The following is a 13,346-nucleotide window of genomic DNA, read 5'->3' as shown; positions in this document are numbered from 1 at the left end:
GTGTGTGTGTGTGTGTGTGTGTGTGTGTGTGCGTGTGTGTGTGTGTGTGTGTGTGTGCTGTAACAAGGGTTGCAAAGGGGCGGAAAGTTTAGCTCGGGAATTTTGGGAATTTTGAAAAAAAAAAATACGCAAATTAAACGCTGAGCAATAAAAACATCATTGAAACTCTATTTGAAAGATGTATGGAATGCAGCACACACTTCACGTTGAGTTTCAGCCCTCCACTGTGCATTCTTCCATCACATGCACAGATAACTCCCAGCATCCTTCACTCTACAGCAGGACTATTGAGGCCTGCTGTAGAGTGAAGGACTAGTCAGGTAAGTTTCGATGATATTACTGGGGAAAATATATTAGCATGCTGATTGAGGATTGTTCATCTGTTCATCTAGCCTATTTCCATTAATTTATCCATCAATTGTAAAATATGTTTACAGACGATTCCAATTGTTTGGCTAACTATTTATATCACTGGCATTGCATGAGTGTTTTTTTACAAACTTTTTTCTCATCTTATTCTACAGAACAATGCCACGTGCACTATCTCATGTGTGGAGTCATTTCACCCCATCCAATGTAGAAGGAAACGCTGTGTACATTTGCAAATACTGTGCAAAGACCTATGTTAAGAATGACACAACGATGCAGAAGCGTATAGTCAAGTGCCCAAAATTTCCTCAGGGCTCAAATCAGCCTATGACAAAACAAAATGTTTATATTTATGTCTGTATATGACAAGGTAAATACAGTTAATATAAATTATCCACAACATTTCCAGTTTATTCCCGTATATTTCCGTTAATTCCCATGGAAAGTTTCCACCTTTGAATATTCCCGGAATTTTTAACCCTAGCTGTAACACACAGGGATTCGAGTCAAAGCGAAAGAAAAGTGTCTCTGCGGCTCGTTCATCAGTTAAAAACAGTTTTTATTCAACTCCACGTTCATCCCGTCACACAGTCCAAAGGCAGCTGAATCCTTTCTTAGTGCTGAGAAGAAATCTGTTTTATTACCAACAGTATACATTAAATACTGTGTACACGTTTTTCATACACATTCTGGACTTTTTTAAATGTTTTTTAAAGTATTTTTTAATTTTTTTTACAGAACTGAAACATTTGTGTGTGTTGCACATGGATCTGCCAATCGGGAAACATGAAAAAACAAAAATAAGTGTCGGTGATTTCCTCTCATCGGGACAAAGACAACACGCGTCTGGTGGTTCTCAAGTCTCCTTCAACTCGTTGGCATTCTTAAAACCTGTGCTGTGTGTCTTGTCTCAGAGGGGTTTACTGGAAGAAGCACAGTAGCATACGTTATGGATGTATTCAAACATGCCATTTTTTCCTCGTCTCCGGGCTTTACAGGCCATCATGTGAGCTTGCTAACGATGGCTTGGTTCAGAGAGTTCAGCTGATTTGTCCATTTGTCTAAAGCCGTGTAGCGAGCCCCCCCTCTCTTCTGGTAGTCCAGTTCTAGTAGCTGGTTAACTTGGTCAATGCGGCCGTGGATTGTGCTGAGGAAGAGAAGAACAGAGAGTGAGCAGCAGGGCCACACATGTTGAATTGGAGGAATATTAGATTAAATCAAAAGTGTGTTGTTCAGCTTCCCGTATTTACACAGAAAAGGTTTCGGACATGAACTCGGGAACTCAAAAAAAAGTCTACAATAATAAGGTCTGGATTTTCTCTGGAGTTTCACATTTACACATGAAGCAGCAGGAGACTCTCTGGTCTGTATGGAAGCAGCATGCAGGACATGACACATCAATTCCTCTGCAGAGATTAGTGTTTTGTTTACATCAACATGTGTCAACCCATATCCACAAAAGCTCTTAATTTTCGTTGTCTTTTCAAGTTGACATCTTCGTCTTCTATGTTTATGGCTCTTTTTTTTTCATCCGCAGATGTTAGTATTCTTTTTTCTTTCAGTCCTGCGTCCATCACACACTAGAAACGTCACCAAGGTGCCAACTCGCTCACGGTGAATCCTCCAGATTATTTCTTGCTGTATTCTCAATTTCAGGAGATTATGCGGAGATCAGGGCACATCTGAAAGCAGCTGAAATCTGATCTGGCTGCTTACTGTGATGTGAGACAATGCAGAAATGAAAACAAACAACATTTCTTCAGGTAGCAGTAAGACTGTCCAACCAGAGCTGCTCACAGTGGAAGCACCGCCACACAGCTGCACTTTAACTCGGGTTTAACCCACTTGACTGCATAATTCATTTCTGTCTGTGCAAATCAATGGCTTATGTGCAATCCGTTGTATAAAACAAGGGGTTTGTATTTGTCTGCATTTAATTGAGTGGTAATAATGAAAACACAATCCCTTCAACATCGCAGAGCATGACGGCCAAATGTCAAAATGATGAAGTCAATATTTCTCTCAACAGTTTCAGTACTTATGAAGCGAGAGTAATCTGCGGCTTTCCCTTGCAAGACATTTTTCTCACACCTGCCTGGACAAAATGATGCCTGCTATGAGGAAATAGAACTCTTTACAGGAAGGTAGTTATTAAATCTCTTAGACTTCTCAGCAATAACGTGAGAAAAAACTTACTTATCCAAGATACACTGCACCAGCAAACTCTCCACATCACACACGTCAATGTTCAGCTCCTGAAACACAACAACAAATCAGACTCGTCCTCAAATCTGTAAAGAAGTTGATCAACTAGTCTTATTTAACATTAAAGAAGTTCAACGCACTGCAAATCTTGTGGTAAACATTGTGTTTTAACAAATAACCCATGGAGAAAGTAAACCATGCAAGTATGTAAAGTAATAAATACATAGAGTATGTGTGGAAAAAAGCGTTTGGCCTGCGTTTTTTTTTTTTCATAAATATCTCTGCACTATTTCTAAAGACATTTTTTAAAAAGTCAAAAAAACTGCCAACCTCAATGTTACACAAATTGAAAAATAATCCTCAATCCTCAATGAAACCAGAATTTCCTTTACTGAGAATGGGCAATGGCCTTCAGTGCAAATATTGCCAATAATACTGAATGTGATCAAAGAGGAAAGACAACATAATGTCACTCTGAAGGAATTTTTTTTATGATGTTGACTTACCTTAGAAATGAAAGGGATGTGTATTCTTGTGTAGGGTTTGATGAGTTTGATAAGTACTTGAGTTCTAATATTCCTCAAGAGCTCTGCAACACAACAACACACAATCAGCAACACTTTAAAAACACACAGCACTTTTTCAACAGATGTATTAAACACGTGGACTGAGGTCCCGGTCGCCACTCACCCTCTATGTGCTCTCTAATGAAGGGGTCGTCCATTATGTTACTGTGATTTGTTTTCAAAATTTTCTCAAATTCAGTAATGTCATTGTTCTGGTAGGCGCTGGAAAGGAAAAACAGACAGTGTTGTTATAGTGTGTACATTGTGATCCGCCAGCCACAGAACAATTCTCATCCAAACACATCGCATTGTATGTAAATACTATTCTTATAACAGTTTTGGGTGTGGATTCCTGGCTATTAAATGACTAGGAAGGCAATATAAGGTCCGTTCATCTGCACACAACCGAGCTGTTAAACTAGGAGGCAATCTGGACAAAAGGGAATGAGAAGTCCAGATGAAACCCTGACCGAAGGCTTTAAAGTCAAGAATCTATGTCAGAGAGATAAAATATCTATTCAAAACATGACAGAAGCAGTTTTTATTATTTGAATTGCGGGTCCATTTGTATGATTTCAGCCATCAACAATAACATGAGACTCCTCATCAACTGGGTTGTGACACGAAGATGCAGAGTCAAGTGCTAAATGCTGAGTATGAAATGTTAAAACACATAGAGAGAGAATAATTGTGTTATGAACAAAAGCCATCTTACCAAACTGCATGCTTACCTTACTAAGTTTGTCATTGCTAGGATCTCTGGGTCGTTTTTGTATGGTTTGGCCTTTGAGGGAAAAAAAACAGGGAAACAATGTAAATGGAACTCAAAAATCTTCATATACATTCAGCAGTTCATTCTGATTACACACCGGTACAGATCTAAACTTTATCAAAATTGCAGGCTGCACAAAGTTATGTTGCAACTAGTCGTATTTTCTCTTCTTTCATATTCTTGCAGTACATGCACAAGTAAACATGTAAAACAAACGTTATACCTCTTGTGAGTCAAATGGGTTTATTCCTGACTTCATCAGCATGTTGGCTAAGACCAGGTACTTCAGGCATGTTGTCCTTCGTGGGCTCCCGGACTCGTCGTAGTTTTTAAAGGCCTCAAAGAAGTCTGTGTGAGCTTTCTCAAACTCCCCCTCTCTCAGGTGCATCTTCCCGCCACACTCTGGTTGGGAGCAAACAAGAACAGGTCGTTCAGCAAACAGCCACAACAGTGACACATCAGAAAGCTACACGTCCACCATCGTACCTCTGATAACTCCCATGATGAGCGGGTGAGGAATGGCAGATTTGATGTGAAGTGACTGCTCATACAGGGCTTTCAATTTCTTGTTGTTTTTCTGTGCTGTGTACATCTGGATCTCCAGAGCGTAGATCTCCAGCAGCTGTGTGCCTTTCTTCAGATCATCCTCCCCATCATCTGTCTGCATGTCATATAAAAACAGAGCAATCACCTATTAGATAATGAGGAATTCAAAATAGCAATTATTCATATCAATTTAAGGCAAAACGTTATTGCATGTTCAATAAAAAAAAATTGTAATAATGACCCAATTACCTGACATGACTGATGAAGTTGCCTAAGGATCTTCTGCAGTTTCCCATACTCTTCTCTCTCCAAGTACAGCTTCCCCAACTACAGGGGAGGAATGAAAAAACAGCATTTCTGAGCAAACGTTTTCCTGATAAATTATTTTGTGAGATCAACTCGAACCTGTTTATAATCTGTGTGTACCTTTGTGTTCGTTTTAAACCACAGTCTGTCATTTTTTGCATCTTTCAAAGCCTCGAGTGTGGTTTCATAGAACTCCTGTAGCAAGTCCATCTAGCAACATGGGAAACACGATTAAGCATTTCAAATAGTTGATTCTCCAAGCTACCGGGTTTCACTCCATCTCATGTTTATACCTGTTTGGAGGTAGAGATATAGTCCAGGATGGAGTTGATAGACTTCTCCGAGTAGTTCCTGGTGACGGCACTTCTGATGTACGTGAGCAGCTGCTTGTACCGGTTCATCATCTCTGGGAAGTTGGTCTGCAGGGTCAAGATACACGGGAAAACAATCACTCATCACACAGTCATTCACTTCAACGGCACATGTTGCGCGGCATACCAATTTGAAGTTGATCTTGATCATCTGCTTCAACGCTTTGAATCCCCATTCTCCTTTCTCTCCCTCCAGCTCCAACACCTGATCAGGACACGAGATGGAGAGTTGTCAACACAAGTCACATCAGACACACACACACACAGTGACAGACAACATGTTGTGTTAGGCAGCACCAGCACTCCACCTTCTGGAAGCTGCTGAGCGCTGCTTTGGGATCATCCTCCTTCAGGGCTTTGGAGTTGTAGTACTGGTTCTCGAGGTCCACGTTGGGCTCCGAGTTGCTGTCCTCTGAGTATTCCTGTTGTTTGGGAGCACATGTACGTTCGTGAATAACACACACCAGTAACTCTCAGCTAGCTAACACACACCGCTAATCGTAGCAAACAGTCCTACTATCCACCAGCAGGGCTTGTTTACCAGCTTGTTGTTGTTTACTGGACAGTGACACCCAAACAGCTAAAAAGCACAAACCCTCAATTAGCTTCCCGGCTGGGTTAGCTGTTTATTAACAGTAGCCAGGTAGCCTAACTGCCGTTAGCCCGCTAGGAGGCTAACGACAGTCACCCGCCCTCCGCTTAACATTAGCCGACAAGCTAACTAGCTAAACAGCTAGCCCCAGCCCGCACTGTGCAGCTAGCGCCCAGCGGAACACAAACATGGAGGTTTGGTTTGAATTCGGTCGCAAGTACCAGGTCGTAGTCTTCCTCGTCGTCGCACATGAAATCGTCTTCCATGTCGGACATGTCGGCGATGTGTGGGATCCGGCGGCGGAGACAGACGCTGGCCCCGGCCTGTGCTGTATTCGGCAGCGGCGGTGAGAGGACGCTGTGTCAGGCAGGGCTCACAGGAGCAGCAGCCGCTTCTCGTCCATAGATGGCGCTGTTGGACCGTCTCAGATAATAAGAAGCGACATTCTACTTTAAAAGAGGATTCACCAGCTGCAGTGATCTGGAAGAGTAACGTTTCTATAATGTAAATTTTTATACAAGTTTACCTGGATGTAGAAGAGTGATGTTTCTATATATAACTTTTTATATAAGTTTACCTGTATGTAGAAGAGTGATGATTCTATAATGTAACTTTTATATAAGTTTACCTGGATGTAGAGGAGTGATGTTCCTATATATAACTTTTTATATAAGTTTACCTGTATGTAGAAGAGTGATGATTCTATAATGTAACTTTTATATAAGTTTACCTGGATGTAGAAGAGTGATGTTTCTATAGTATAACTTTTTATACAAGTTTGCCTTGATGTAGAAGAGTGATGTTTTTATAATGTAACTTTTATATAAGTTAACCTGGATGTAGAATAGTGATGTTTCTATAATATAAACTTTTATAAAAGTTTACCTGGATGTAGAAGTGGGATGTTTCTATAATATAAACTTTTATATAGGTTTACCTGGATGTAGAAGAGTTATGTTTCTATAATGTAACTTTTATATAAGTTGGCCTGGATTTAGAATAGTGATGTTTCTATAATATAAACTTTTATAAAAGTTTACCTGGATGTAGAAGTGGGATGTTTCTATAATATAAACTTTTATATAAGTTTACCTGGATTTAGAAGAGTGATGTTTATGTAACTTTTATACAAGTTTACCTGGATGTAGAAGAGTGATGTTTCTATAATATAACTTTATATAAGTTCACCTAGATTTAGAAGTATAAGATCTATTTTTATATAAGTTTACCTGGATGTAGAAGATTGATGTTTCTATGATATAAACTTTTATATAAGTTTACCTGGATGTAGAAGAGTAATGTTTCTATAGAATAACTTTTATATAAGTTTTCCTGGATGTAGAAGAATGATGTTTCTATAATGTAACTTTTATATAAGTTTACCTGGATGTAGAAGAGTGATGTTCTTCAGTATAACTTTTTATAGAAGTTTACCTGGATGTAGAGGAGTGATTTTTCTATAATATAACTTTTTATTTAAGTTTACCTGTATGTAGAAGAGTGATGATTCTATAATGTAACTTTTATATAAGTTTACCTGGATGTAGAAGAGTGATGTTTCTATAATGTAACTTTTATATAAGTTAACCTGGATGTAGAATAGTGATGTTTCTATAATATAAACTTTTATATAAGTTTACCTGGATGTAGAAGTGGGATGTTTCTATAATGTAACTTTTATATAGGTTTACCTGGATGTAGAAGAGTGATGTTTCTATAATATAAACTTTTATAAAAGTTTACCTGGATGTAGAAGTGGGATGTTTCTATAATATAAACTTTTATATAGGTTTACCTGGATGTAGAAGAGTTATGTTTCTATAATGTAACTTTTATATAAGTTAACCTGGATTTAGAATAGTGATGTTTCTATAATATAAACTTTTATAAAAGTTTACCTGGATGTAGAAGTGGGATGTTTCTATAATATAAACTTTTATATAAGTTTACCTGGATTTAGAAGAGTGATGTTTATGTAACTTTTATACAAGTTTACCTGGATGTGGAAGAGTGATGTTTCTATAATATAACTTTATATAAGTTCACCTAGATGTAGAAGTATAAGATGTATTTTTATATAAGTTTACCTGGATGTAGAAGATTGATGTTTCTATGATATAAACTTTTATATAAGTTTACCTGGATGTAGAAGAGTAATGTTTCTATAGAATAACTTTTATATAAGTTTTCCTGGATGTAGAAGAATGATGTTTCTATAATGTAACTTTTTATAGAAGTTTACCTGGATGTAGAGGAGTGATGTTTCTATAATATAACTTTTTATTTAAGTTTACCTGTATGTAGAAGAGTGATGATTCTATAATGTAACTTTTATATAAGTTTACCTGGATGTAGAAGAGTGATGTTCTTCAGTATAACTTTTTATAGAAGTTTACCTGGATGTAGAGGAGTGATTTTTCTATAATATAACTTTTTATTTAAGTTTACCTGTATGTAGAAGAGTGATGATTCTATAATGTAACTTTTATATAAGTTTACCTGGATGTAGAAGAGTGATGTTTCTATAATGTAACTTTTATATAAGTTAACCTGGATGTAGAATAGTGATGTTTCTATAATATAAACTTTTATATAAGTTTACCTGGATGTAGAAGTGGGATGTTTCTATAATGTAACTTTTATATAGGTTTACCTGGATGTAGAAGAGTGATGTTTCTATAATATAAACTTTTTATAGAAGTTTACCTGGATGTAGAAGAGTGATGATTCTATAATGTAACTTTTATATAGGTTTACCTGGATGTAGAAGAGTGATGTTTCTATAGTATAACTTTTTATACAAGTTTCCCTTGATGAAGAAGAGTGATGTTGCTATAATGTAACTTTTATACAAGTTAACCTGGATGTAGAAGTGTAATGTTTTTATAAAATAACTTTTACATAAGTTTACCTAGATGTAGAAGAGTGATGTTTCTATAATGTAACTTTTATATAAGTTAACCTGGATGTAGAATAGTGATGTTTCTATAATATAAACTTTTATATAAGTTTACCTGGATGTAGAAGTGGGATGTTTCTATAATATAAACTTTTATATAAGTTTACCTGGATTTAGAAGAGTGATGTTTATATAATGTAACTTTTATACAAGTTTACCTGGATGTAGAAGAGTGATGTTTATATAATGTAACTTTTATACAAGTTTACCTGGATGTAGAAGAGTGATGTTTCTATAATATAACTTTTATAAATTCACCTAGATGTAGAAGTATAAGATGTATTTTTATATAAGTTTACCTGGATGTAGAAGATTGATGTTTCTATGCTATAAACTTTTATATAAGTTTACTCGGATGTAGAAGAGTAATGTTTCTATACAATAACTTTTATATAAGTTTTCCTGGGTGTAGAAGAATGATGTTTGTCTAATGTAACTTTTTATATAAGTTTACCTGGATGTAGAAGAATTATATTCCTATAATGTAACTTTTTATATAAGTTTACCATGAAGTAGAAGTATAACATGTATTTTTCTATAAGTTTACCTGGATGTAGAAGTGTTTAGTTTCTATAATATAAGTAGAAGTGTGATATTTTTATAAAATATCATACATAATATAACACTTTTTATGTTATAGGTAGTAACAAGTGAACAATTTTACCTATTATTTAAGTTTTTGTGTCAAAATCATCAAGTGATCATTACCTAAATTGAGCCATTTTTTAATTAATATATATTATTTTCTGAAAACTATTGATAGATTGATAAGATCACTCTCACGATGCCTATAGTAAAGGTGGGGATATTTTTAACTACTTCACTGGGTGGTCTCAGACGTAATAGTACTGTCTTGAGCTTATCAATATCAACCACTACCTCAGAAACTGTAGTGATAAAACACCTGATGACAAACCAGAAATACTCACACAAAAAACTACAACGACAACACACACTGAGTGCTTCAGGTTCTGAATCTTTCCCCACTGAAGGTGTGAACACTTTTACAAAAGCTCAGTCACTGGCAGGTCAAGTTCAGTGCTTCCCTCAGAGGTGTAGACTAGATTACTTTTTAGAATACAGGACAAGATGGTGAATATCCCTTATAGATACTTTGAAGTAGCTCCAAATTATTCTTACATATAGAGCTCGAGTAAACGTGTTAGTTTCCACCACTGGAATCATCCCGTGAACTCCTGTGTGAACCAGACTCGTGTTAAATGGATCTTGCGTGAATGCCTTGGCCATTGGCGTGCGTCACGTCCCTCTACGGCCTCGCTGTGGTCATCCCACATGCAACCATGTGAAAGATTTTATTACTGAAGACATAACTTTACTGTTCCGACAATTTACGCAATCGGCTTGTGTGTCCGCAAGTTATGTGTCATAGGTTTATTTCCAAAAAGTAATGAGAGCGGGTGAAAAACTCAAGTCCATCATCCTAAGCCGTCATAATATTTACAATATCCAGACATGAATCACCACCACCGCTGCTGGAGGGGAGAGTGTATTCACACACTGACGTGTAACTCGAAAGGCAATAAGAAGTGTCACAGACAGTGCATGCTCCTCACTCATTTTATCTTTTATGTGTGCACTGACAGATTTATTGCATCTCTTACATGAAGCCATACTGCGGGTGTCGACTGGTTTTCACACAGAAACATGCAAATATTCTAATTGCTCGGCATCAGATCTGGTGACACCCATTTGTTGCATGTGTAGGATGCATCATTCCAGCGGCGGTGCGTCCACTGCATCAACAACAGAGTCTGAACGAATGAGCAGTGCTTCTCTACCGGAGTCAACAACACCAAAAAAACAAACTGCGGGTCTGAGACAAAAGACACGTGGGTGCTGGTTCACCCTGATTTGTCATCACAGCATCCTCACACCCTCCTGAAATCACACGGAATTAGGCTTCTTCACACGACTGAAATACGCCATTGTAGTCACAGACTGATTGATCTGTCGACACATTTACAACCTCTCTGATCTCACCGTGTCGGTGGGGAGATGTTGCGGTACTTGACGTGCACAGGAAAACCCCTCCCAGCCCGAGCAACTCTATCTAACAGACCCACCTAGTGCCAAAGACTTTTATTTATCCGACTGTGCCAGGGAGATGGTGCGATAAACACAAGTTCATCGTACCTACTAACCTTATTTAGAGATCGAAAGAGTGGTTCAAAGCCTTATAAACACCTTCCGAGAAGCCCCTCTTCTTTCAGATAATCTTTGATGATTCATCTGATGAAATTAGTTCATTTATAATATTCCTTTGGCGTGGATGTATACACTGGGTTTCTTAATCCGTTTAATCTTTGGTTGCCAAAAACTGTTTTATGCCGAACCTAATAACCTTAATAGAGTTAATATAATCTAATTTCTGACAGTTCCTTAAACATGAGACGAGAGCCTTTAATACATCTCCGGCGTGGCATCTGGCAGCACAAGTCTGTGTACCTCTCTCAGCAGGCTGTCTGCTTGTATACTCTACACAAACGGCTCTCACCACCGAAGCTCTCACACAAGGGTGCTAATCCTTTTTGTACTGCCGCCAACTCCCTTTAGATCATTACTCATGCATGCACACGCAGGCACACACATAGTAATTTACATCATGTGTGTACAGTATATTTATGCTCTACTATACACACCTGCTTGATCATGTGTGCCTGTGCATGCACATATTGTTAAATGCCCCAAAAACCTGCTCAGTTGCCAGCCTCGTACAACCTCCCCTGAGGTCATCAAAGCTGTTCTCACTTCTCAACTTGTGCAAGATGCGTGACTAGCCGGTTTGTTTTTCTCTTTTTATTTTTTTTGTTGCTGTTTTCATTTTTACAAGGTATGTAAAAGCGTGCCTCTATTTTATGCAACAACTTGCATCAAGTGGGGGTGTTATTACAGATGAAATCCAATTTCCAAGAGCTGAACCAGCCGCCGAAGCCAAGTCCACACGCACGCCTCCTGCATCACACGCTAGCATAATGTGGTATGTGTGTGGTATGTTGGCTGGGGTTTGGGGGTTTTCTTTTTTCTTGAGTTTGTCTGCATCATAAATTAATTGAGGTTAGAAAAACTTGTATTCTTATTTGGATTAGCTTGTGGATACAGTGCTAAGCAGGACAACTCAATTAAGGGTCAATTAGCAATTTTGTGTTAGAAAAAATATGCAAAACTACTAATTAGAAGTTATTGACATGTCATGTTGGAACATATTTCCTTTTTAATCTTCTTGACAAGAGTTCGAGGAGAAGAACACTGTCACTCTCGTGCTCGTACATATCTTAACATGATCTGAGCAAAGGGGAAAAACCTCTTTTTCAACACTCTCAAGTTCACATTACACAGTAAATGATGTTCGTTTAATTCGTGCAAAAACCTTGGTGTCAAATCAAAACTTAGTTTTACGGAGGGGTTATGTTTCAGACTATTTCTTGGCCAGCTTCAAAAACTGTGGCCCCAGGACTCTTGACAGTAACTGCAAATACCTGTTTCTTATTAAGTTGCACTACTCCTTTAAGGATGACATTCAACACCCATTAAGAGACATAACAAATGTGATAGCAGACATATCTGTGGTGACTGTCAAGTCAGATTCTTTAAACGTTTTTTCAATTATCCCACACAATCATAGATTTAATTAAATGACTTGTTTGGAGACAAGGGACGATGGCATGAGTTTATTATTGTTTCCTAACTGCAGACATGTCACGAAGTCCAGTTAAGCCAAAGCTTTCCCTGAACCACAGAGCACCAGAATATCCCTCCCACACTCGTTGATGTGACTTACCCACGACAATGGCAGGCTAACAGCTCTAAGCTGTCTTGTTTTTATTATTCTCTTTGGCAGATGAAAATAAAAACAGATGTGGGGCATTAAGGACACATCCTGGATGCATAGTGCACGAGGAGTCCCTGTGAAATACCCTGTGACCCCTCCTGCCCTCTCATTTCTCTTCCTCCTCTTCATGTGCTCTCCATCTCGCCTGATGCATTCATCCCTCTGAGTTTGGTTTTAGAAAATCAAACTAGGGGACAGGGTATATTTAGACGCTCTTACATATTTTAAATGCCAAGGCTGAGACTATGGGACTCGTGGTTTCCTCTGTCAAGTTCACTCAAAGCAACAGGACCACATTCAGCAGCAGTCTGACCATTCCATTCAATCTGCTTAAAAATAACTGAACTTTACAATTTCATACTGGGTTCAGTGCGTACAGCCAAGTCTAATTGTTAGAGAAGGTGATTTGTCAATCTGTCTCTGATAACGTCAATAGACACACCATGTTCAGGTCAAAAGTATTCACCTATCAAACAAACCATGGATACTTGATTTACAATCATAAATCAAATAGGCAATGTTAAAGTCAGATCCTCACTGTAGGACGAGCATAAGAGCGGGGATGTGTGTGCAAGTGCTTGTAAACAAAATGAAAGAATAGAGCTAGAACAATTAAACAGGGGTGGGGAACATCTGGCGTCAGGAACGATCACGCTTGATACAGGTTTGATACAGTCTGGGATTTGTGAAGAAATTCATCAGTACAAAAAAAAAATTTAGAGTTACAAATTAAATTCTCACGCAAGCAATCAATTTTTTCAGTTGATAAAAGAAAAAAACAAGTTTTAGATGATCACAGCCTTCAGGGTG

At 37.9% G+C, this 13,346-nt stretch overlaps 1 protein-coding gene across 2 annotated transcripts; it reads right to left on the bottom strand.

Moving 5' to 3' along the window:
• Nucleotides 1-907: 907 nt before the first annotated feature.
• Nucleotides 908-6,098, bottom strand: cops2 (COP9 signalosome subunit 2). 2 transcript variants are annotated; one of them, XM_061067798.1, is made up of 13 exons: nt 5,949-6,098; nt 5,444-5,557; nt 5,263-5,340; nt 5,058-5,183; nt 4,885-4,974; nt 4,708-4,785; nt 4,399-4,573; nt 4,136-4,314; nt 3,872-3,924; nt 3,265-3,362; nt 3,081-3,163; nt 2,566-2,624; nt 908-1,516 (listed from the first exon to the last, which is right to left on the bottom strand). In XM_061067798.1, exons 1-13 carry the CDS (start codon nt 6,000-6,002, stop codon nt 1,372-1,374), a joined length of 1,332 nt encoding a protein of 443 aa, XP_060923781.1. In that variant the 5' UTR covers nt 6,003-6,098; the 3' UTR covers nt 908-1,371. The 2 variants fall into 2 exon arrangements, with proteins under 2 accessions (XP_060923781.1, XP_060923780.1); XM_061067797.1 differs by having other exon boundaries at nt 5,058-5,195; nt 5,266-5,340.
• Nucleotides 6,099-13,346: the final 7,248 nt, after the last annotated feature.

This window comes from Limanda limanda, chromosome 3 (assembly GCF_963576545.1).
Source record: "Limanda limanda chromosome 3, fLimLim1.1, whole genome shotgun sequence".
Lineage (NCBI taxonomy): Eukaryota > Metazoa > Chordata > Actinopteri > Pleuronectiformes > Pleuronectidae > Limanda > Limanda limanda.
The sequence above is the reverse complement of the archived record's forward strand: the minus strand, read 5'-3'. Positions and strand labels throughout refer to the sequence as shown.

Excerpts from the sequence above, each read along its gene's own strand:
- cops2 (XM_061067797.1), bottom strand. The coding sequence starts at position 6,002 with ATGTCCGACATGGAAGACGATTTCATGTGCGACGACGAGGAAGACTAC. Across the intron at positions 5,196-5,265 it reads TGATCAAGATCAACTTCAAA|TTGACCCTGCAGACCAACTT; the intron begins TTGGTATGCCGC and ends TTCCCGTGTATC. Across the intron at positions 4,975-5,057 it reads ATATCTCTACCTCCAAACAG|ATGGACTTGCTACAGGAGTT; the intron begins GTATAAACATGA and ends CCATGTTGCTAG.